Below are 24,827 nucleotides of genomic sequence, written 5' to 3'. Positions count from 1 at the left end.
TTTATATATTTTAACACTGCATTAGGTTGAGAAAAGGGTGCCAAAAAGCATGTGATCAGGTGGCGCTGCTTGGCCACAACCAGGGTCAAAGCGTAGCTCTTGTGGGGCTAAACCCTTTTCGACAATGCCCCTACTGCACGTTGCCCCCTCGTGGGTTTTTCGTATCAAACTCGTCCTAGCTGCCCAATCTACAAAGAATTATGAAAATCATACAACATAATTAATGAAATCGATCCTTGGGCTGCTTTTGGATCACCAATTATGTAACATGAACCCCATTATTTTGTGGCACGGAACATCGTGGGAACAAGCTAGCTACATGATCAAGAGGGTAGTTAGCCAGGTTAATGATCATTCAGATCTAAGATGTATGATTTGTCCTGTAAAATTAAATGAGATTTTGTATCATGGCTCTTATTTTCTTGTACTTTTATTGTTATTCCCAAGCATGTATTGGGTACCCTTGTAAACCAACCAACACCTCACATGGTTTTTCAAACAAAAGATTGCTTAATTATCTCATGATCGCAAAGTCGGTAAGCATTAATGTATTTAATTACCATTAGTTTATATAATCGATCGGCTTTTATTTAAATAGATAGTTGTTGATATATTTATGAAAGCATGAATCATAACATATTTAAACATACAATACATTTTGTCGTGCATGTAAATTAAACTGAATTTTCAGTAAGATAGATTTATAGGTGACATGGCAAAGCAGGTGACACAAACCATTTATGTGAACTCAAGATATATAAAAAACAGACATTATCCGATTATATTACGTAAATATTTTTTTTTGAAAATAACCAGTAAATTTTATTTATCGAAAGTCGTATCAACAAACGTCTTGTTAATTATAGACTGAACAAATACAATTGAGACTATCGAAAATAAAATATAACAATGATCGCTTAGAGATAGTCTATAAACAAAAATATTAACAAATGAAGCAACAACATACATAAACTGAATCTACCAACGGCTCCGAGCATCAAACATTGAGGAAAGAAAACTTGAAGAAGAACCAAAAAGGCTAACAGACAAAGCGATCTCCCCTTAACAACAATCTCATCCGACATATATATGCGATAACTAACAAACCATCTTGTACAACCGAACAGAGGAACCATGCCACAAGAAAGCAACAACCATGCATTGAGGAAAAACTGAGAAGAAAACCAATAAAAAACCTGTATCGAGAATCCAAAAACACCGATAGCCATGATACTCTTTATTATAAAAGGGCCAAAAGTATTATTATAATAAATACGATAAAATATAACTAAAAATGATAGGGTGGTAGTTGAAGAAGACCACCTCGGCTGCCATGAACGCAACAAATTTGAAAACTGCCCAAGAGAATGGTAACTGCCTCAGAGAAAAATATGGAGGAAAAGAGGGTGGTATTTGAGATATTTTAAATATTAATATATATTACGTAAATATTTTTAGTTTTATATTTTTTATAATTATTGTATTGGATGTAATATCAAATTTAAAAATTTAAAAGTAACCCCAAATTTTGATTTTCTTTTTTGTTTTAAAAATGAGTGTGCAAATTTTTAATTTTTCCTTAATACATTAAAGTAAATTTATTTTCCCCCCAAAACTATGAATATGTAATTGCTGCTCATGGGAGCTCAATAAAACCGTTGACAAGTATTAAATTTGTCAAATAAAATTCCTAATTCTCAAATAAATAAATAAAGTAGTATAGAGAAATATGGTTAATTCACATGAACTAAGAAAGTTTGATAATATCAGTTCTCGGATTGAATCAAATGCAAAAAGTAAAAGAGGAAGATTTTAAAATTAATGAAAGTAAATAAATAATAAATACTAAATAAAAATAATGAGAGAATAAATAAAGTAAATAAATTAAAAGAATTCAATAAAGATGATATAACTTTAGGTTTTGCTTAACCTCAATTTCAATCAATCATCGGAATAATTTTTTTCTTTCGTGATGTACGCCAGTTACAGTCAACAGGGCACAACCCCTGCAGTTAATTATTCTCTTCGGTTAACCGAAATTTTCAAGTCTATCTCTGAAATCTGGTTCTTATTGGCCTAGCCAGGTCTATCGTTGTTAGATCCAAAATAGTTTTAAGTTCTGGAAAAGCTCGACTTGAGTTATAGCATCTCACTGAGAATCAAACTCGATCTTGATTCTCCTTGACGGACCGCAACTAAGTTTGTTCACATGGAGCCAAATTACGATCAACCAATCTAACTTCTAAACTTAAAGCAAAACAATCTTTAAATCAACGTGCACATTTTGAGTTGAAGATGTAATAACTTTGAAGGAAATGGTTGATTGCTACTCCCAATTTCCAGAGAATTAAAGAATACAATCTGAAGGTATGAAGATCAAGACTCAATTATCAATATTAGAATTGAATTTCGCAAAAACCTTTGGCTAAGTGGAAGTTTAGCTAATCACGGACTGGATCATGCTTAACATTGTGAAAAGAAAATAAAAATATGAAAGAAAAGCAAAACTTCAATAACGAGTCAAGAAAAAAATAAATTCTAATATGTTTTTCAATTGTTGAACGTATCTATAACCCGAGAGTTCTGAGTAAATAAAATAGCTTAACTAAAATCCTAAATTTACAAGGTTTATCATTAAAGATAAAAATAAATATTTAATTCTTATAGTTCTAGTTGAATTCTACTTCATCTTTTGGATAACCTTGTCCCTAGAAGATAATAAATGGACTGTCGAAATCTGTTGGGCTAATTAATCCAATTAGACTCATGTTCAAAATAAACCCAAAATAAAGATAAATTAGTAATATCCAATCGATAAATGAGGTATAAATAATAATAAAAATATTCAATATTAAACACTTATCAACCACCCCTGGTTAAATGAATGAAAATAGACGACAGAGACTAACAATTGGAAAGGAGAAGCTATTTACTGGGGGGAAAATAAAGAGATAAATCTCAGTTGTCTATTTCTACTTATCCAACAATCACAAGAAACTATATATCTATGGTTAGGATCCACTTATACATGTAAAACTAAGAGCTTTACATCTTTTTTAGGACTATTAGATTAGAGAAATTAAAGGTTGGGATTAACTTATTATTTTTTTCCACTGAATATCTTCTTATTTTTTACTATTAATCTCAACATTTGATTTTTCTCATCCAATAATCCTAAAAAGATATAAAACTCTTAATTTGTCGGGTGCAAAATGATTATATATATATATATATATATATATGTATGTATTATATTGAAATGGACAAAGGAAAGATGTATGGTTCTTTCGCCCACGAGTTTAGGCCAATATGTCGGGCCGTGGGTACTCATTGCCACTATGATTGCAAAGGGCTGAAGGTATAATTATCAAACGATTCTTCCTTTGTATTTGTTATCTTATTTTAAAAATTTAAACCACATTTTAATTAAGACCTTAGCTGATCTTTGTAGCCCATCTTTCATACAATGCATCATGGAATAGCCCTCATGGTGCTCCAAAGCAATTAGTTGGTTCATGTGATCATCATTAATCAATATAATGCATGTCATTCCTATAATTTATATTCCATTGAAATTGGAGAGCATAATCGTGTACATTACTTTTTGATCACGACAACAAAGTTTTGCATCTTATTGGATATGATAGTATATAAAATGATCCTAAACATTATTTGAAAAACAAAAAGAACGAGCTACTATTAGTCTAAGTTGATGCATGTAAAGACATATTTGCTAGGAGTACCAATTACTGTCCTTTTTAATTAGAGAAAACCTTGTGTGTGTATTATTGCACATGGGAGCTGGCTAGCCCCATGTGTGTTTCAGTATTTTAATGGTGATAGATTATAGTTGAGGACATAAATGAATCGACTAATTTTGAGAACAGTCGTATTTCATAAAATATGGCGAGAATTCTACCATCAAGATGGTTACCGGTTTAAATACAGACATGAACATCCATACAACAGCACAGGTGATCAAATCATATTGAATACGCTGACCCATACGTTAAAATGGAACAACTGCACATCGACTCGCTTGAACTGCCTAGCATCACACAACAACACATATGAGAACTTCTCACCGTGCAAGCCGTGCGTTCTCGGTTCTACACTTGAACCGATTCCATCGAAAATTTGTAGCGTACCGGATTTTGCTGTATAAAAAATGGTTGAACTTTATGCGTATCTGAATAAAAATGCCACTGCAGCCGCGAGAGTTGTCAACAGACACAGTGTGGAGATAAACTGGTGGGAACTGGCGTTAGGCAACCAGGGATAGGCATCGGGAGGGGGCATAACACAATTGTCTCCATTGAAGTAGATTCTTCTCGGGAAAGCCCAACCCTTCTCGAAAGTAAAAGTTGCTTTATCCTTACAGAAAAGTAGCTCCGACAGCACATTACCGAGCGTACCGGCTTGTGAAAGCAAATCGTTGTAAAATTTAACACCCCATAGCATGGCAGTATCATCTGTTGATTCAACAAAAGTTACCCTTTATGCACCTTCTAAAATAATAGAACATGTAACATTTGCTGCAAAGTTGCGCAGAGATGTGTTCGATGTAAACTACCGTTGGACTCTAGATAAGATGCAAAAAGCATGAAAAATAAGAAAAGAAAAAGTGACCGAGATCGAATGAACTTACTTATCGCTGTATATGGGATGATTCAAAAAATAATTTAGGGACTAACTCATGAAAAATGATATAATTTGACTTATTTTATATTTAAGCCTTAAAAAAAGATTTGATTAAATTATACTAGAGATCACTTAATAATGAATAGTTTAAATTAGGTTACTGTACTTAGAAAAATTATAATTCAATCACTCTATTATTGGTTTGTAACAAAGAAGTCATTCCATCATTATAGCATTAACTAAAATTTTACATTCTGATCACGTTATTAATAATAAATAAGTTCAAAATTTAAAAAGTAAAAGATTAAGGACCAAGGCAGATCCATGCCACATGAATTACCAAGTAACATCTTTAGCTAGGAAGTTCTAATGGATAAAGGAGAGAAAATGCAAGCAGTATCGTCACAATCAATTACATTCTAGTAAGTTTACATATCTTATGAGAAAATTGTAAGAACTCGTTGAAATCAAAAGGGCATCTTAACACAGAACCTGCTAGTATAGTGATAGCCGAGATGAAACCGGCTTGGAGCAAAGGTCAATAGATAATATTAGAGATTCTGATGTATGCGCAGATTCCTTCTCCCCAGTTATTCATCGGCTCACACTCGGTTCTTCATTGTCGTCATCATCCTCACCATCTTCAATTTCATCATCATCGTGACCATCATTTTCGTTGTCATCTTGATCATCATTTTCATCATCATTGTGGTCACCAATGCAATCATTCTTGGAGTCATATTGATCATCTTTTCTACCAAGCTTGGCATATTCCTCAAGCGATGTAGAAGGGAAAATTTCACCCACCCTACCATTTTCTTTGTTAGCTGTGTTTTTTGATGAATTTTTAGAGCTACTTTTATTCATCTGTTACAAGAAAAGGTAGTGGCCATTAAGGCATTTGGAAGAATAAATTACCAGAGAATAACACAAGATCGTAATAAAGTAATTTACTTTGCCAAAGCGAAAAGTATCCATATTAGTAGTTACCAGATACCGAATTCATTGACAACGTTGATATATCAAGAATAACTTCAAGCACATATATCATGCTCGGCTAAGAAACAATTAACAAGAACAGAAAAGATGTTTAAATTTTTAGATCTCAACAAGTACTAAACTTGCCAATGCAGAGGTATATTGAAGGCACATTTTGCATATTACTTTTTTTACTTGAACAAAAACAATGGACTGAATCATGAGAGGCAGAAGAAGAAAGTTGCATGCCTTATCATGCAAGACTGAATTGTTTATTTAACAAGGATATATCTTTTTTTTATGAAGTAGGTAACAGCCAATATCAGTTGTGGGTCTAAGGTTCAAATACCAGCACGCTGCGCGCCACTGGGTCTTGCCAAAAATAACCATAATATCTCAATCAATGGAAATTCAATTCCAGAAAGACATATAACTTCTAAGCATTTAGTTAACTCTTTCTTTCACGAGTTACGTCAAGAAATTAGCATAGAGGTGTAAGCAACACAGAGCTTGATTCACTAGAACTTATCAACAATCATGACTTAAAAGTTAGAAAAATTCAACCTACATCAAGAAACTCATACATAAATCACTCACAATTATGAAAAAAAAAACTGAAAGCAATGTGAGAGTCTAACTGGACACTTACAGCACGTAACAATGTTCTTCTATCCCTCTCTCGAGCATTTTTAATTGCCTGAAACAACATTCAGGAAAATCAATAGACACAAAAGTAACATCTAAAAAAACGCATCGAAAAAATTGCACCAAACCAACCTCTTCAAGCATCTTTTGCTCTTCCTCCACATCTGCAGAATCCCTGTACGAGCAAAATGCAATAACACATTCAATGTTAGATCTTCTGCTCATAAAATATGTATTGGAAACGTGAAATCAAAAGTTCCTCAAAAGATTCAAAAACAAACCTCCCAACTATTTGATCAACACGACATCGACACTTTGCACATACTTTTTGCTCCTTAGCACATCCTAAAACAAAATATCCATACCCAATTGATCAATCTTCATAAAAAGAACTACACTTGACATACATTTAGCTCAATTTGACTATAAACTGTTGAATCAAGACAAGAAAAGAACTAATAGCAGAGGAAACGAACCAGAACAAAGATTATGATAGGCTTGGCGCACATTACGTTTGGTGCAAAGCTGACTGCAAAAAACACCAAACCCAAAAAATAAATATCATAAAACCCCACAAAAACCCATTATTTTTCTAAAGAAAATACTTACCATTTAGCAGGCTCCGTTAGGGGTTTATATTTACCGTAACGACGCTTCCAATCGATTTGTTCTCTGCATCGAGGGCAAACTCCGGTTATTTCAGAGTAAGGCCTTAGCTTCCCTCCAACTTCCTATTAGAAAAGAATTGCAATGTTTAGATATTAAATAAAAAGTATATGATTAAACTAAAAGGATGTATTTTGTTACCTTCTCGTTGATTTTAACACCGGCGTTTGGCTTCCAGGCGTAACTGTTTTGGTGCTTCGGTGGCCCTCGCCGACTGCTCATCTTTTGCTTGCAGACTGCCGACTCAATCACTCTTCCTTTGCTAACGTTTTGGAATTTGTTAATCAAACCTAGACCATTTTTCTAATTAAAATTATTTATATTTCTTTTTTGGATTTACTATGAATATATATATTTATAAATAAATAACATTCTATTTCACACGAAAACTCATCATAATGTATCTTCTTTATTTATTTAAATAAATTTTTATTTTATAATAAAAATATTTTAATAAAGGGTAAATTACACAAATGGTCCCCTAACTATAGGGTAATGATTTATTAAATCACTCAACTACTAAAAGTTACAAAATGGTCTTTCGACTATAGAATGTTATTTTGTTGAATCTCTCGACTATTAAAAGTTAGAAAATGATCACCCGACTATTTACCATGTTCAAAACTTGTCCGTTTTCATTAAAAAAAATGATGATATTATAAGTTGAATGTTAATATGCCAACTGTGATATGATAAAATTTGATCACAGAATCTTAAATAACTGTCATATCTCAACAATCATGTTAACGTCTATCTTAAACAACCACTGATTTTTTTAATGAAAAAGGACGAGTTTGAAACATAATAAATAGTCAGGAGATCATTTTGTAACTTTTAATATTAAAACAACTCAACAAAACAACACTCTATAGTTGAAGGACTATTTTGTAACTTTTAATAGTCAAGTGACTTAATAAAGTAGTACCCTATAGTCCAGAGATCATTTGTGTACTTTACTCTTTAATAAAATACATTATAGATAATTAAATTATGTTTAAATATTGTTTTGACTAATGATTTTTTAGAAGTTATAAAATGATTGTTAAATTTACAACTAGTTATAAATTGGTCATTAGAACATTATAATAATAAGTTCTATTAAAGATCATTTTCTAATGATGTAGTGATATCTTAGTTTGAGTTAAATGTTCAAATCTTGACCTTATGAATAAAGTAATTGAATTAAAATGATCGTTCCTATAATATGTATTTCGAATTAATTGATCAATATCGATAATAAAAAAAATACTTAAACTCAATTATGTGTTAATGGCGTAATAATGTAAAAAGTCTTCAAACATGTTCTATATGATCAAACTTTGCCTTTAATCTTGTATGCCAAGCAATATTTGTTTTATATACTCTCTTTTCTTCTCTTTTTTTTCCCTTTTTAATTGTTTGGTATTTAATAGTCTTTGAATTAAATAGAAAAATTGTATTGAAATGTAGAAGTGGCTGTACAGTCAAAACCTTTCTATATATTTTCTGAATGGTAATTACTTGCATGTCAAAATAAAATGTGTCATCAAATAGTTATGAAGTTTTACAACAGCAAACCCTAGCTTTGAAGGTAACATGGAGGTAAAGAAAATACACATATAACAAATATAAACAAGGAAGTTTGTCATTATATATATAAATCCTAAAAAGGCCAAAGCTTTCTTCTCGGTGCTCTAGTGGGAACATCTGTAAATATATATAGAGAGAGAGAGAGAGATTGAGACTTCATTAATCTGGCTAATGAAATAGCAAGAATTGGGTGGAAGATAATACATTAGAAGAAAAAAGCGATGGAGGGTCTCACCTCCACTTGCATACAATGAATTGTAATGCACTTCACTCCAAAAGCTCAGCCAAACTTCTGAAATACACAATAATAAGAACCTTAGATTAGGCATCAGCTGCTGGGGGGTTCAAATTGTCTAAGGTAGCTTAGGAATGCGATTATCAATGCTCAAAATAAAACCACTAAAACGGCGATGAACTCGATATAAAAGTCAAAGTTAATAAGAAACAAAATTTCTATCATGGAACTGAAAGAGTGACCGTATAAAAAATCAGGCAAGACGGATTATATAATATCTACCTCTACTAGGACTTTCTTGTTTAGGCATTATCTCGATGTAGCAAGTGTCACGGAAAGAGGTGACTAGACAAATTTTGGCTCCAAACTGCAATTGATACCGAAGAGGTCAAACATCAAAAGCTTTCCTGATAAATAGTTAATAGATGGAATAACAAAAAATGCTTATTATTGCAGAGGGGACTCTTTAAGGTTTAAGCATTTCTGCATGAGCTTAACTTAATGAACTTCAGTTAATCACGAGCAAGAATCTCAAAGTATTGCTTGGTAAGATTATGGAACCTAAGCATAAAAGTAAAGGCCTTTTTCATTGAGTTTCATTGGCATGGATTATCGTATCTATCTCAGGCGAAAGACAGATTAAACACTACAGAGGAAGATCTGGGCTATTTTAAGACGAATCAAACAATAGAGAATGGCTTGGAAAAAATGAGCTTCTACAGGGCAGTAACAAGAAGTCATTCTAAGGAGTCAAAAAGAAGAAATTTCAACTTACTCGGTCAGCAGCTGCTTGCAGAGTGATATGATCTCCCCATTCCCCGGATCTAGTGAAACAGAAAAAATAGCACTAAATGAGTTGGTAATTTACTCAGTCTAGATCATTAAGAAAATCTTTTATATTCATCCAGAGGAAATTCAACAAGAATCAATATCTAACTTTTTCATCTTCTTCAGGTAGCTCTTGTACTTCATTGGAACATAACCTTCATACAACTTTTTGGAATGCTTTAGCTGATAAATAAGAAATTAAAATAACCCGAAAGAATAATAGAGAGTCAGTATAAAAAAATGATTATTTTAATCTCCATTATTGCTTTTCTAGCCTAGCTTTAGGAGATAGAGATTATAATAGAGTTTAAATGAAACTAGATAACATAATAGAAAATTTTCGCTAGTTCAGTATTTCAAATGCATAATTAACCCTTATATATAATCAAAAATAGTATATGCTCTTGTTCTCTCGGTAGGAGCATAGGCATCAACATATATACCCGGAAGCCTTTGAGATCTTCAACTTGTATTGATGTGTTATGTGTAACATATGATTTGAGTTGGTAAAAGAAAGCTTTTATTTCTGAGACTATGTAAGGAAATGCATACACCAAAGTTGTACTCTTTCTTTTATATAATGCACTCGCCTTCATTCATATAAACAGAGATGTAATAAATCTCACAAACAATAGAAGGGAAAACATTCCTAAAAGACATAAAATCGCCTATTTAACGAGGAGAAATAACAAGTCAGTATTTCCAAAAGGGAAGGCTTCTTTGTCACAGTAGCTAATATTTATCTAATAGGATAATATCTGAAACTGCAAGGAGATGTTTGCATTTGTGAGCAGCATTACCTGCTTGACAATCTGCCTTCTAACACGTTTTTGGTAGTCTGGATTGCGGAACAGCTGATCCGCTAGTGCTCGAAACTATCCAAAAACATACCATCATGGGAGATTTATAAAGCAAACAGCAGATGTTGACAAAGAAAACAGTAATAATGCAAAGAACCAGTGACTAATATTAAAATCTCATTGTTGCATATATGTGCACCTTTATACGGAAATGTGGGTATAAAGGGTGATTGTATATAAAAGACAAATCATAGGATAGAACCGAAAGAAAGACCTGGCAATTTCCATCACCCTCGATTTGCAATTCAGCTAAGCCATATGTAGCTAGCCTGAACAAGGGGAAGAACCATCATAACAAATAAAAGCAAACCAATTTAAATGGATATCTGAAATGTAGGGTATGACAGGGCGGATATCAAATGCAAAATCTGCAACCATCATGTTAGGGTGCATGTCTATCTTTTATGTCATATTTGCTATGTTGCCAGGACTTGGGTACGAGAGTCGGGTGTCCTTATAACTAACAAAACCCAAGCAAAATGAAGCAAATTTACAAAAGAATCAAAACGGATGTTGGTGAGAAAATAAGATGAAAAATAATCATGCAATTGAACTGAGAATTTTTCTTTTGAATGCAACTTCCAAACCCCAAAAAATTAATTATTTTCTCTCCTTTTTCTTATTTGCATTTCGATGTTTCTCCATTCTTACCTCTCATGTTGGTTTCATTCTCTTTCTTCCATCTTATTTTGTTATTTCCCCAGACAAGTCCAGATAATCCTAGCCATATCCAATTACCTTATCTGTTTCAATTCATGACGGCATGGGTACTTCACCGAATATGCCGAGTCCGAGCAACAGATCATGCTTCAACTCTTGCTAACCACAAAATTAATGAACACCAACCCAATAAGAACGGAATTGTTCTAACCGTGTAGGATTCATTTAATGCACAAAATTATTAACAATACAAGTCCAAAATGTTTTTTTAACTTAAAGCCAACAAGGAACAGAATTCAAGAAACCTTTCAGCAAAACGGAAAGAGACCATGAAGTTTTTCAAAAGAAACAGACAAATATAACATTGTAGCAACCACAGAATTAAACCCTAAAATGAAGTCCAAACCACTTTTGTTTTGTAAAAGCCTAAACGGGAGCTGACTACAAGTAGCGAACAACTTAAGATGAAACAATCGATGCAAAATTGATATAGTGTGTATGTCAAGATCGCAACCTTTCAGAAAGTCGTTCATGATCTAAGGTTGCGTCATTCACATCAGGTATTTCCCCAATGACACGAGGAGTGTGCTGCCAACAAAATGATCATGTCAACAAATCATCAGCCAAATAGAATGTACAGGCGAGAACAGAGTCACAGACATTGAAATAATCATTAAACATAGGAGCAAAAAGAGGCAGTAAAGTGTTTTGAACCATATTAAATTGAATTCACAATTTCCTAATCAAGTGCAAGAGAGACAAAAAAAAGTAAAAATAGGACACTAAATTACTCTTTGGTAGACTCCTATATCTACGGTAAGAAATGTTAAAAGAAAAAAAGGACATTATTACACTTCTTAGTAATACTCCTGAAATGCCAACAAATGTAAAGTGTGTTCCATAACAAATATACATTTAATATGAGAAGTTAAAAAAAGATCATCCCATAAGAGTTATGCGGCACTTGTACCAAAAAAAAGTACGAAGAACATGTTTTTACCAATCTATATCATGCCATAAAAACCTCTGCTTCAATTATGCCACAATAATGCATACAACTCGTTAACTAGGAAAACACGCCATAATGGGAAAAGAAAAGTTTAGAATGAAGTTATTGAATTGATAACAAGAAATAAATAAATAATGCTAGGGTCTCATAAGTGATGAAAATAACACATGTAAATATGTCCAATTTGTCAATAACCATTGGCACCTGTCGTAGTATAGCATGTCACTCAGTAGAGCATAGTCCTTGAGGAATGAAATAGCGTAAAAAAATAATGCCTTTTATGTCCAAAACTATTATGGCCATTCCATGTGGTATAATTTGACATACTTCTTCAACGAAGCGACCAACCAACGAAGAAGAGTTAAAAATGGTTATACCGGAATGGAATCCAGATGAGAAAGCCTTTTCCCAAGCTTGCTATTGTCGTGCAAGTTCTCCTCTTCTGCTAAGATGGTTGCTATGGCTTGATCATCCTCTGTATCATGGAAACTGCTATTCAAACTCGAGCTGGAACTCGCACTTGCGTTACCAAAGCCTTCACTCATTCTGTCTCAATAATAACATTCAGCCAATAAAACATAGGATAGCAAGAATTAAGCCATCGATCATACCGATTTGAAAAGGTTGGCAAGCATCCAAATCAAGCAAGAGAACATCATTCAAAAACTAACAATCATTCATGACCCAAAAAAGGCTCAACAGCAAATCATCAAAAGTAGAAATTAAATCCCTAAAAGAATGACTTCAAAAAAAAAATCCAAGCTATCCAAATGTTCCATGGGTATGTTAGAAATACCCATAACATAAAAAGCCCAGAAAATGAAAGACAAAATACGGTTCCTATCAAAGCTGTCGGTAGGATCGTGTAACTGATGCTTATAACTAACTCTTAGCTGAGCAGGATTGAGAGAAGCCTATTTTAAACAAAAGCAGTTCCAAATTAACGATGAATTTCCTATAGTTATCATCTTTTCAAGCAAGCAGACGACAAGTGATCCAAGTAAAACAGGAGCAAATAGCCATAAAACCCAAAAAAAGGGAACAGATTGGAAACCGAGAATACCCAGATTTAAAAACTGAAGAACTTGGAGAATCTGTTGAAGTGATTCGATAGTTTGTTGATCTTCTAAGCTGAAGCTGAAAAGTTCTATAATCGTATCAAGTTTTGCTTCTTGAAATAATTGTGGAATCACAATACCAAAAGAAAAAGAACGAAACGGTCAAAACACTTGTACGAAAAAATGTCTGATTTTTTACTGTTACTATTACAGCAAAGTCAATGTGAAGTTAAAACTTAAGAAAAGACAATACAAGGAGAAGATATTCGAGTAAAAAGGTAAAATTACGTATTTAATAATTAAATTATTTGTTTTAGTATGTTTTAATACGATATTTATAATTTTTAAAAATTAAATATAATATTTATTTTTTATTTACATCGTTAAAAGTTTAATGCGTTTAGAATTTAAAATATCAGTTTTGGTCTGTTTTAGTATTAAACTTTCAATCTTTTCAAAATTTAAAATTTTAAACGAGATACTAAAATGAAACAAAAACTAAAAATTTTAAAAGTGAGACACTAAAATGAAACAATAACTAAATTTTATGTATGATTTAAAAAAATTAAAAGTCTAAGGTAGTTAAACAATCAAAATTGATAATTTAGATACTAAATGCGTAAATAACCCTAAATACTATTATGTAATTAAATATAGTTTCACTTTGCTTTCGGGCTTCCATCTCCTTCCCCGCACGCTCTCATCACACTCTTTTGCAGGTTTCTTCTTCGAGATATATATGATTAAGGGTAACTTTTGTATTTGGTCATCTAATTATTCTTCTAGTTCTCTTTTGATATTCTAACTATTTAAAATTATATTTTGATCCCTCATAATTAAAAATAAATAAAATTATACACACGACAATTTGTTTAATGAAGACGTATCATTATCTTATGTTTAACACGTCAGTATCACCATTAATTTTTTAACAACGAATCATAAAAAATGTAACTTTAGTATAATTTAGAAAAGGCAAAAAGACATTCGAGGTCCTTATACTTTTGAGAGAAAAAACCAATGTGGTCATCGTATTATTTTTTTCCTCTCAATGTAGCCCCTTGACCAACGTTTTTCGTCGTTTAACTATTGCAGTGCTGACGTGATAGTTCACGGTGTTGATGTGCCAGACCACGATACTAACATGACAATCCATCTGTCATGTTTGAGTTATCAATTTAACTCATCTTCCATGTTATCCCTCACTTTATCAACCATCACAGATTGTCACGCTAGAACCGTAAACTGTCACATCAACACTATAACGGTCAACGACGAAAAAAATTAGTTAAAGGGTCACATTGGGCTTATTTTCTGAGTTAGAGGGTCATGTTGATTTTTTTTAACGACATGGTTGTCCCTTTTTTCCCATATGTATGGGGTAAGGGGAGGTAAGATAGTAGACTGCCCCCAACACCAGGTTGAGAACAACTTCCGTAGGAGACCTCCGAATTATGAAATGTCCTCCGTGGGACTCGATCCCACGACCTCTAGGTTAAGAACCTTTTTACCTTTAAAAAAATAGTTGGTGACAATAATGAAACTATGAAAACAATTAGACGACTAAATACGTAGTTTACCTTATAATTAAAATATATTTAAAATATATAAATAATTGAATGATTAATTTAAATGAAATGTCGTTATCATTAATATTTGAAAGAATTTATATTCAAAATTATTCTTTCAAAACTAATTTATTTTAAACATGTTTTTATTAAACTCGATGAAATATCAATGAAGCGATTCATTTCAGGAATCGAATAGCTTTACTTCATGAAAATAGTAGTCATATTTGACCTATTATTTCTTCTAGTAATAGCTTGATTTTGACTTTTCAACTCTTTCTTCGTTTTAATGAGATGCTAGTTTAGCCTCGCTTCAAAGGAAAAGGAAATCCCCTAAAAGACCCACTATGTTTTAAATAAATAATTTTATTCATCGTATTTGACTTAATATCGAATACACGTATTATATTTTAATTTTTTCACAAATTCTTCAAAAAATATTTTATGATAAAAAATATTATTCTCTAAACAAATTAATTTAAATAGTTACGTGCATAAGATATATATATTATATAAATTGATTTAAAAAATTCTACATAAATAATATCTTAAAATTACTTCAACTATTAAAAAAAATCCTCACCAATAGATGACGGGCACGTACAGTTAATAAATTTGTTAAGAATTTAGTCTCCATTTACATCTCAGCTAGGTGGGCCGACTTCAAGACCCATCTATTTTTTTCTACATAATTTGGGTATTTGACATAAATAAATTATCCATTTCGTTTCATTAAAAGTGTATATTATTGATCTTTTTAAAAGTTAAATTTTTAAAATTTTGAAAAATAAATTTTATAAAATATATATTTAAAAACGACTTGATTTAAAAATTTTAAAATATACTTTTTCATATTTTTACAAATAATAAATTTTAAATAATAATGAGTTAAAGTTAAAAAAAATTATCAAAAGATATCAACAATGAACATATTTAATAGGCAGAAGAAGCAATGAACAGACCACTTTCAATATATATATTATTGAGATTAAAATATAAATTCTTAAAGAGTTAAAAAAATTTCTTTTCGATTGAATTGAGATGATTACAAGGGCAGTATATGTTTTAAATTATTTGACTCAAATACTTCTATATATAGTGATTGGTGCTCGAACCTGAGACCTCTAAGAATAGCAACCCTCTCTCCTACCATTGAATTACATTAGTCCATAAATTTATAATTTTTAGAGATTAAATTAATTTTTATTATTTTGAGATTAAAATAATTTCACCATTATATAAACTTAAAAAAAATGAAATTGCCAAATAATGGACAAGGTGAAACCAAAGTTACAAGAATGGAATATATTAAAATAAGAAAGCCCAGGGGAGGGAGATGTGTAAACCGATGCTTGATTACATATGGTCATGCCCGCCGGCCGACGACGGCAATTCAGAAGGGAAGCTTCCACTTTCCAAGAAAAACTCTCCAATATATATATATAATATCCCAATTTCTCTTATAGAAATTACTTTCTTCTCGGTTCTTGAAAGCACGTATCTTCATTTCCTGTTTGTTCGAACTAACTTAGAAGATGAACGACAACCAGCGACAACACATCAATCAACCTTCAGGTCCCTTTACTTGGTCGTTTTTGTTTCTTTTACCTAAATCGAAGGAGTTTTCAATAATTTGACGGGTACTATGATCATTGGGCATTGCTCATGGAAAATTTCTTACGATCTAAAGAATATTGGTGCGTGGTGGATTATGGAGTGCCTGCAGCAGCAGAAGGTGGTGGTTTGACAAAGGCGCAGAGAAAAACTCTTGTAGATCAAAAGTTGAAAGATTTGAAGGCAAAGAATTATTTGTTTCAGGCGTTGGAATATACAGTCCTTGAAACTATACTAAATAAGGACACCTCTAAGAGTATATGGGACTCTGAGACAAAAATATTAAGGGGCCACAAGAGTAAAACGTTCACAATTGCAAGCTCTACGGAAAGAGTTTGAAGTTTTTGAAATGAAGTCGGACGAGTCAGTTAATGAGTATTTTGCTCGTACTCTTACCATTGTTAATAAAATGACGAGGAAGTGGTAATGAAAATTCTCAGATCAATGACTCCTAAATTTAATTATGTTATGTGTGCAATTGAGGAGTCTAAAGACACAAGCACCTTGAGTATTGATGAATTACAAAGCAATTTGCTTGTTCATGAGCATGGCATCAATACAACTGCTTTAGTTGAAGAAACACATGCATTGAAGATCTCTATTGAAGATCGATATGAAGGAAAAGGCCGAGGTGGTCGAGGCCAAGGAAGCTATAGAGGAAGAGGTCGAGGAAGAGGACAACAATTTTTTGATAAATCTAATATCGAATGTTACAATTGTCATAAGCTTGGGCATTTTCAATAGGAGTGTCAAACCAAAGTGGCCAATTACGTAGAAACCCAAGAAGAAATGTTGTTGATGGCATTTGTGGATACACATACGCTCAACAAAAGGGACAATTGGTTCTTGGACTCTGAATGCAACAACCATATGTGCGAAACAAAGGATTACTTTATGGACTTTGATGAAAATTTCAGAGATACGGTAAAGCTGGGTAATATTTCAAGCATGACTGTAATGGGAAAGGGCAATGTAAGGCTGCAAATTCATGGAGTCATGCAGATTCTTACTGGAGTATTTTACGTACCACGATTAAAGAATAATTTGCTTAGCATCGGACAGTTACAAGAAAAGGGATTGGCCATTTTATTTCAGCTTGAAAGATGTAAATTGTATCATCCTGAGAGAGGTTTAATCATGGATGTGAAAATGTCTTCCAATCAAATGTACATGTTCACTGCTATAAGTCAACCAATTGCATCAGCTTGTTTCTATACAATTACAAAAGATTTGGTGCACTTTTGGCATTGCAGATATGGGCACTTAGGCTTTAAAGGCCTAAGAACTCTTCAACAAAAGGGTATGGTGAATGGGTTTCCACAACTCATGTCCCCATCAAAGATGTGCAAAGATTGTCTCGTAGGAAAGCAACATAGGGGTGTGTTTCCAAAGAAGAGCACTAGGAGTCTTGGAGAGCATCACATATTCTTCAGTTGGTACATGTTGACATTTGTGGACCAATTTCACCCATCTCCAATAGCAAGAAGAGGTGTGTACTTAACTTTTACTGATGACTTCAATAGAAAAACTTAGATTTATTTCTTGTCTGAAAAATCTGATGCTCTTCAAATTTTCGAAGGTTTTAAAATCCGTGTTGAGAAGGATCAGGTTCATCTATTAAAATTTTACGAACTGATCGAGGAGGCGAATTCACATCGAGAGATTTCAACAATTTTTGTGATGTGAATGGTATACAAAGACAATTGATAACAACATATACGCCACAGCAGAACGGGGTTGTCGAACGGAAAAATAGGACCATCATGAATATGGTTCGTAGTATGCTATCGCAAAAGAAAATTCCAAAAACTTTTTGGCCTGAGGCGGTAAACTGGACAGTCCATGTTTTGAATTTCAGTCCAACAATGACGGTGAAAGATCAAACACCGGAGGAAGCTTGGAATAGATTCAAACATTCAGTTGAGTACTTTTGAGTGTTCGGATGTGTTTCACATGTTCATGTACCTGATAGTATGAGAAGTAAACTAGATGATAAGAGTTTCAGCTGTGTTCTTCTTTGAGTTAGCGAAGAGTAAAAGGCGTACAGGCTTTGCAATCCAATTTCAAAAAGGATTGTAACAAGTAGAGATGTGGTATTTGAAGAAGACAAATGTTAGGATTGGGATAAGACATATGAAGTTGTCATTGCGTGCGATCTGGAATGGAGTGATGAAACAAATGACGGAACATCCTTAGAAGAAGATGAGGGTGCAGTTGATGTTGAAGATGGGGATGCCACTGGTGTTCATGTTGATTAAGAAAATTCTTCATCTTCTTAAGTGAAGATAGTTACGAGGAAGAGAGAAATAGAATGCCACCGTTTTGAATGAGAGATTATGTATCAGGAGAAGGACTATCTGAAGAAGAGAATGCATCTCATTTCGTTTTATTTGCGACTGCTGATCCTGTCATTTTGCAGATGCAGTAAAACTTGAGAAATGGAGAAAAGCAATGGATGTTGAAATAGAAGCAATAGAACGAAACAATACATGGAAAATGGTGGACTTACCACAAGGTGCGAAGAAGGTGGGAGTGAAGTGGGTTTATAAGACCAGGATTGATGAAAATGGGGAGGCAAATAAATACAAGGCTCAACTTGTTGTGAAGGGTTACGCTCAGCAACATGGAGTGGACTACAAGGAGGCATTTGCACTTGTAGCACTTATGGAGACAATTCGATTGATTATCGCACTTGCCGCTCAAAAGGGATGGACCCTCTATCAACTAGAAGTGAAATCTGCTTTTTTGCATGGTGAGTTGAATGAAAATGTTTTTATTGAGCAACCTCTTGGTTATGTGGAAAAAAAAATGAGCACAAGGTTTATAAGCTAAAAAAGGCACTTTATGGACTTAAACAAGCACCACGTGCTTAGTACAGTCGCATTGAAGCTTATTTTATCAATGAAGGTTTTGAGAAATGTGACTATGAGCATACCTTGTTTGTAAAAACAAAGGACAAAGGAAATTTTTTATTGTTAATCTCTATGTTGATTATCATATATTTACTGGAAATAATGAATTGATGATTGCAGAATTCAAAGCCTCAATGAAGAATGAATTTGATACGATTGATCTTTGGAAAATTAAGGTATTTTCTTGGTCTTGAAGTGTTGCAGAAATCAGACTGTTTTTTTGTGAATCAGAAGTACGCATCAGAACTTCTACACAAACTTGGAATGGACAACTGTAATTTCGTGCGTAATCCAATTGTTCCTGGCATTAAGCTTATGAAGGATGAAGATGGAGTTAAGGTGGACAAGACCTATTACAAACAAATTGTGGGTAGCCTGATGTATCTCACGGCAACTCGCCCAGATATAATGTTTGTAGTGAATTTGATTAGTCGATACATGGAGAATCCTACTGAGTTGCATCTGTAGGAGGCAAAGCGAGTGTTGAGATATTTACAAGGAACTACTGGGTTTGGAATTTATTATAGGAAGTGAGAAGAAGATGGTTTGATTGCTTATACGGATAGTGATTATGCTGGTGATTTTGGATGATAGGAAGAGCACTTCGGGCTACGTGTTTTTATTGAGTTCAGGAGCAATATCTTGGGAAGAGGGTACAATTCGGGCTATGTGATTTTGGTGATTATGATAGGATTATTTAAATTAAAAAATTATGATTAATATAAATGCATAACAATTAATATCAGCCATTCCATTGAAACTTTGTTCTATCAAGGTCTTCTCAGAGTGACTATATACAATTCGGGTGCACTCAATCTTTATCTTCACCCATGCTCTCAAAGTTTAATAGGAGCCACCTCCTCTTGGTTGCTTCTGCTTAAACACTGATGGTGCAGTGAACGTGATTAACAGTAGTTCTGTCGGTGGTCTTCTAAGGATTCATGACGGTCTGTTCATTATGGGGTTTAATCATAAACAGGGCACCTCTTCAGTATTTCAGACGGAGCTCTGGGGAATATTAATGGGCCTGCAATTAGCATGGGATAACGGTTTTCGTAATTTACTCCTACATGCTGATAACTCGGATACTTTCCAAATGGTTACCTCGGCAACTGCTGATAGCCCTCTCGCTTTGGTTCATCCTATTTTTGATCTTCTGAATACAGATTGGCAGATTGATTACAAACTCATCAGGAGAGAGGCAAACATAGCCGCTGATTTCTTGGCGAAACTCGATGGTGGTGTTGACGGCGAGCTTCGAGTTTTTTTATAGTATCCCTGCTGCCATATAAGGGCTCCTGGATCGAGACGGGCTAAATCCACCTTATCTACGAAAATAATTGGATCTGATTAAGCCCGCCAGAATCTACCAAAAAACTCACCATAGCTATCTTCGGCCCAAGCCCACAAGAAATCCGAAAGTGCTAGGGTTTCACGGTATATATTACCTCATTTTCGTTTTTCCTTCTTTACGTAGGGTTTTTGGGAGTAGAGAATCAGAGCCGACGCCGCTTCCGTTACGATGGTGAAGTTTCTGAAACAAAACAAGGCCGTTATCGTTCTCCAAGGACGATACGCCGGTCGCAAAGCCGTCATTGTTAAATCTTTCGACGATGGCACACGTGACCGCCCCTATGGCCACTGTTTGGTTGCAGGGATAAAGAAGTATCCGAGCAAGGTTATCCGCAAGGACTCAGCCAAGAAAACAGCCAAGAAATCACGCGTCAAGTGCTTCGTCAAGCTCGTCAATTACCAGCACCTGATGCCTACGCGCTACACCCTCGACGTGGATTTGAAAGATGTGGTTACTGTCGATGCACTTCAGACGAAGGACAAGAAGGTGGCCGCTTGTAAGGCAACTAAGGCGAGGTTCGAAGAGAGGTTCAAGACTGGAAAAAACAGGTGGTTCTTTACTAAGCTCAGGTTCTAGGGGTTTTATTGGAACAAAATGTTTACTGTTTATGTACTTTTTTTTTTGAAAAAATGGGGTTTGAATATGTTTCGATGAGATATTTATGGGTTCTTATTTTTGTTAAATTATGGCACGTGATATGCTCGTTTCTTCAAGAAATTTAAGCTTTTGAACTATTCTGGGTCTTTTATGATTTTCATTTTGTTTTACCGTGGATCTGTAGATCGATGATAGCTGAGAATTGAATCTTTTAATGTTTGACAGTATCGTTGTCACTGATTTATTGATGGATTTTGAACCCAAAATGGCAATGTTTTGCTAACCCGTCAGATGGGTAATCTTCATTTTCAGAGACATTTGTTGTTCCTATTGCATTGTGAGTCTGCTTAGATGTGGTTTTTCTTGATCTTCATTGATCGAGAGAGCAAGCTTTGAGTATAGGTATTATACAATGTATTACATTCTTGGTTTTGAGATTTGCAACAAGTGCTTTTGTTTGAATTTTAGAAGCTTGATGCGAAGTTGAGCTTATCAAATTCATAATCTGCATCAGTGGGTAGGGTAGTGTAACTATTAGCTGCTTTTGTCATATATGGTTTGCTCCTAGAATGATTGTCCCGGGAATAGAAACCTAAGTCTGCTGTATATAGTGTTTGTGTTTGAATTTCGGAAGCTTTAGGTAGTTGTGGTGGGTTTATTTAAATCGGAATCATAATCTTCATCATCGGGTGAAGTAGTGTAACTATTAGCTGGTTTCTTCTTCTAGGGTGCTCATGTAGTGTGCATAGAATGGTTATTTTCCTCCAACAGCAACCGTAGTGTGCAACATGTGGTGCTGTTTGAATTCGTAAGCTTTAGGTAGTGGAGTTGGGCTATTAGCCTGCTTTCATAGTGTTGTGCATAGAATGGTTATTTTCCTCCAACAGCAGTGAGCTGATTGTGAGGAGAGGCTGTGCAAAGGCACAGTAGATCGTTAAACAACATAACGATCTATCCAGGGGACACTATGCACTTGTTACACAATGACCACAGAGAAGCAAGGTCTGTACAGGGATAGTGTTTCTATGTTTCTGGTTTTCAGGGTATGATGTATTCGGGTTTTGTTAGTCCATGTTTATGTGCGTTTTTCTCTACTGTTGCTTGCCAGATGAAGAATCTTGAGTGGAAAATCCCATAGATAATCTCCGGGAAATTGAAAGAATCTGGTTTGCCATTTCCAAAAAAGAAAAATTAAATGCTAAAATCTCTGCAATCCAACTATCGGTAGGTTTAGATGGCATAATTCATCTGTTTGATGCAGGCGCCGATATAAGTTCATTATGGCTATAAATCAGTGAGTGGCTATTTAAGTTCATTATGGTTATAAATCAGTGACGGGCAGTTGGACGAATAATATTTCTTTTTCGTTTGTGATTCTCAACGATACCCAATTTAACTTTTTTATCAATTAAAACCAGTCAAACTTAATTACATCACACATCAATAAAATGTATCCTTTGTTTTAAATTGGTTTTTGAACTTTTGAATGCTCTACTATATCCTTAAATTATATCTCTCATTTTAAACTGGTCTTTATACTTTTGAATGTTTCAATTTTATCCTTAAATTGTGATTTTTGTATTGGTTTTTAAACTTTTAAATATTTCACTTTTATCTCAAACTATTGATATAGATAAAATTGTTAGATCAAATTATATTGTTATATATCTGGAAATCATTTAATTTAGGTTAAATTATAGTTGAAATTGAGGATGAGATTGGAAGATTTAAAAGTTTAAGGATCATATAGAATGAGTATATAATCTGGGTGTAAAATTTAAATGTTCAAAGTTTGAGAATCAATTCAAAATAAAAATGATAATTTAGAGATGAAATTAGGATATTCAATTTAATTTATTTATAAGGGTGTAATTAATTTAACTCCTTTTTTTACTAATCTAAAGTAATTGCGAACAACTCAATCATTTGATAATAAGTGCTTAAACATTTTACAATCATTAGTGCTCGAACCCATAACTCCTAGAAACAACAATCATCTTTTTAATTATTGAGATCATTTAATTTGTGGATGTATAATTTAACCCTTAGAATAGTTTTTTTTACAACCTTAGAATAGTTATTCACGTACATACTTTTATTTGAAAGAAAAAAATAAATGGCAAAAAGACACCCTAATCACCTATACTTTTAAAAAAAAATCAATGTGGTCTTCGTATTATTTTCTCTCAAAGTTACCCTTCAATTTAGAAAATAAATTCATTATGGTCCTTTGACTAACATTTTCGGTTGTTGACTAAATTCTTTTTACCGAGAGTATGCTAGATCTGTGGGATTTGGAATCACAATGGTTTCTAGTCGTCGTTCAAAAAGATCTGGAAATTTTATTGATGTAAAAGTTGCATGTTCTAGATTTGGAAGCAAGCGTGAATCTAACACAACTTTCAATCCTCGGTCATGTCCAAAGACTGGTTGCAAAGCACGCATGCATATGAAGAGGAGGCAAGATGAAAAATGGATAATCCATAGTTTTGTGGAAGAGCATGACCATGAAATTTGTCCTGATGATTTTTACTATGCTATCAGGGGAAGGAACAAACAGCCTGATGCAGTGGCATGCGAAAAAAAAGGCCTGCAGCTGGTTCTAGATGAGAAAGATGTAGAACTGATGCTTAATTTTTTTATGTGTATGAAGGATGAGAATCCAGATTCCTTTTATGCAATGGATTTTGATAACGAAAAATGTGTAAGGAGTGTGTTCTGGGTTGATGCAAGAGGTAGACATAATTACAGTCACTTTGGTGATGTGGTATTTTTTGATACCTTTTTTGTTAGAAACAAATACAAGATTTCTTACATTCCTATTATTGGAGTAAATCATCACTTCCAGTACATGTTGCTTGGATGTGCTCTGATTGGGGAGAGTACTACATCAGCTTTTGTTTGGTTAATGCGTTCTTGGCTTAAAGCAATGGGTGGGAAAGCTCCTAAAGTGGTACTTACTGATCAAGACAGAGTTTTGAATGGAGCTGTTTCTGATGTGTTTTCCAACTCTCGCCATTGTTTCTGTTTGTGGCATGTACTGAGTAAGTTTCCTGAGAATTCAGATTGTATTGTGGATCAGAATGAGAATTTCATGAAAAAGTTCAATAAATGCATATATAGGTCTTGGACACATGAACAGTTTGAAGAGAGATGGTGTAGGATGGTCGACAAGTTTGAGCTGAAGGAACATGAATGGGTTCTTTCATTGTATAATGATCGGGAAATGTGGGCTCCTATTTATATGCGGCATGTATTTTTAGCTGGAATATCTACGATTGAGCGGTCTGAAAGTGTTGCATCTTTCTTTGACAAGTTCATTCATAAAGCAGCTACATTCAGTGAGTTCATTGGGCAGCTAATTAAATCATTCTCACTAGAGTTGTATGAAATGGAAGCCAAAGCTGATTTTGAAATACAAAATAAGCAACCTTTATTGAGATCTGCCTCAGCTTTTGAGAAGCAAATGTCCATGATTTTTACAGATACAGTGTTCAAGAAATTTCAAGCTGAGATTTTGGGAATGGTGTCCTACAGAAGGAAAGTGAAGATGAGGACACAGTTTTCTTTCGAGTTGATGATTTTGAAGAACGCCAAAATTCCTTGTAGTTTGGAGCAAAAGAAAATTTGATA

The 24,827-nt window shown here is 33.7% G+C and overlaps 4 protein-coding genes and 1 long non-coding RNA gene across 5 annotated transcripts; 2 read left to right on the top strand and 3 right to left on the bottom strand.

The window, feature by feature from the left end:
* Positions 1–5,024: 5,024 nt before the first annotated feature.
* On the bottom strand, positions 5,025–7,239 carry LOC120152179 (uncharacterized protein C9orf85 homolog). Its single transcript, XM_039164450.1, has 7 exons — positions 7,072–7,239; positions 6,874–6,995; positions 6,741–6,793; positions 6,546–6,609; positions 6,397–6,439; positions 6,269–6,316; positions 5,025–5,508 (listed from the first exon to the last, which is right to left on the bottom strand). Exons 1-7 carry the CDS (start codon positions 7,150–7,152, stop codon positions 5,236–5,238), a joined length of 684 nt encoding a protein of 227 aa, XP_039020381.1. The 5' UTR covers positions 7,153–7,239; the 3' UTR covers positions 5,025–5,235.
* A 1,198-nt stretch (positions 7,240–8,437) lies between these two features.
* On the bottom strand, positions 8,438–13,361 carry LOC120152260 (OVARIAN TUMOR DOMAIN-containing deubiquitinating enzyme 11-like). The gene is made up of 10 exons (XM_039164518.1): positions 13,155–13,361; positions 12,469–12,637; positions 11,597–11,670; positions 10,637–10,691; positions 10,363–10,437; positions 9,672–9,745; positions 9,510–9,558; positions 9,017–9,101; positions 8,735–8,791; positions 8,438–8,616 (listed from the first exon to the last, which is right to left on the bottom strand). The coding sequence occupies exons 2-10, from the start codon at positions 12,634–12,636 to the stop codon at positions 8,573–8,575; spliced, it is 681 nt and encodes a 226-aa protein (XP_039020449.1). The 5' UTR covers position 12,637; positions 13,155–13,361; the 3' UTR covers positions 8,438–8,572.
* Positions 11,794–12,417, bottom strand: LOC120152261. Its single transcript, XR_005518664.1, has 2 exons — positions 12,383–12,417; positions 11,794–12,106 (listed from the first exon to the last, which is right to left on the bottom strand). It is a non-coding gene; the product is annotated as an uncharacterized LOC120152261 (long non-coding RNA).
* A 7,356-nt stretch (positions 13,362–20,717) lies between the features above and the next one.
* Positions 20,718–21,251, top strand: LOC120152244 (60S ribosomal protein L27-3). Its single transcript, XM_039164506.1, has one exon. The coding sequence runs from the start codon at positions 20,766–20,768 to the stop codon at positions 21,171–21,173; it is 408 nt and encodes a 135-aa protein (XP_039020437.1). The 5' UTR covers positions 20,718–20,765; the 3' UTR covers positions 21,174–21,251.
* Positions 21,252–23,485: 2,234 nt separating this feature from the next.
* On the top strand, positions 23,486–24,825 carry LOC120152351 (protein FAR1-RELATED SEQUENCE 2-like). The gene is made up of 2 exons (XM_039164589.1): positions 23,486–23,654; positions 23,739–24,825. The coding sequence occupies exons 1-2, from the start codon at positions 23,500–23,502 to the stop codon at positions 24,823–24,825; spliced, it is 1,242 nt and encodes a 413-aa protein (XP_039020520.1). The 5' UTR covers positions 23,486–23,499.
* Positions 24,826–24,827: the final 2 nt, after the last annotated feature.

This window comes from Hibiscus syriacus, unplaced genomic scaffold, assembly GCF_006381635.1.
Source record: "Hibiscus syriacus cultivar Baekdansim isolate YM2019G1 unplaced genomic scaffold, ASM638163v2 tig00111088_pilon, whole genome shotgun sequence".
NCBI classification, from domain to species: domain Eukaryota; kingdom Viridiplantae; phylum Streptophyta; class Magnoliopsida; order Malvales; family Malvaceae; genus Hibiscus; species Hibiscus syriacus.
Note: the sequence above shows the minus strand (reverse complement) of the source record. Positions and strands in the feature narration are given on the sequence as shown.

Excerpts from the sequence above, each read along its gene's own strand:
- LOC120152179 (XM_039164450.1), bottom strand. The coding sequence starts at position 7,152 with ATGAGCAGTCGGCGAGGGCCACCGAAGCACCAAAACAGTTACGCCTGG. Across the intron at positions 6,610-6,740 it reads CTATCATAATCTTTGTTCTG|GATGTGCTAAGGAGCAAAAA; the intron begins GTTCGTTTCCTC and ends ATTTTGTTTTAG. Across the intron at positions 6,440-6,545 it reads GTTGATCAAATAGTTGGGAG|GGATTCTGCAGATGTGGAGG; the intron begins GTTTGTTTTTGA and ends TTGCTCGTACAG.
- LOC120152260 (XM_039164518.1), bottom strand. The coding sequence starts at position 12,636 with ATGAGTGAAGGCTTTGGTAACGCAAGTGCGAGTTCCAGCTCGAGTTTG. Across the intron at positions 9,746-10,362 it reads GAAGGCAGATTGTCAAGCAG|CTAAAGCATTCCAAAAAGTT; the intron begins GTAATGCTGCTC and ends CTTATTTATCAG. Across the intron at positions 8,617-8,734 it reads TTCATTGTATGCAAGTGGAG|ATGTTCCCACTAGAGCACCG; the intron begins GTGAGACCCTCC and ends ATATATTTACAG.
- LOC120152244 (XM_039164506.1), top strand. The coding sequence starts at position 20,766 with ATGGTGAAGTTTCTGAAACAAAACAAGGCCGTTATCGTTCTCCAAGGA.
- LOC120152351 (XM_039164589.1), top strand. The coding sequence starts at position 23,500 with ATGGTTTCTAGTCGTCGTTCAAAAAGATCTGGAAATTTTATTGATGTA. Across the intron at positions 23,655-23,738 it reads CGCATGCATATGAAGAGGAG|GGGAAGGAACAAACAGCCTG; the intron begins GCAAGATGAAAA and ends CTATGCTATCAG.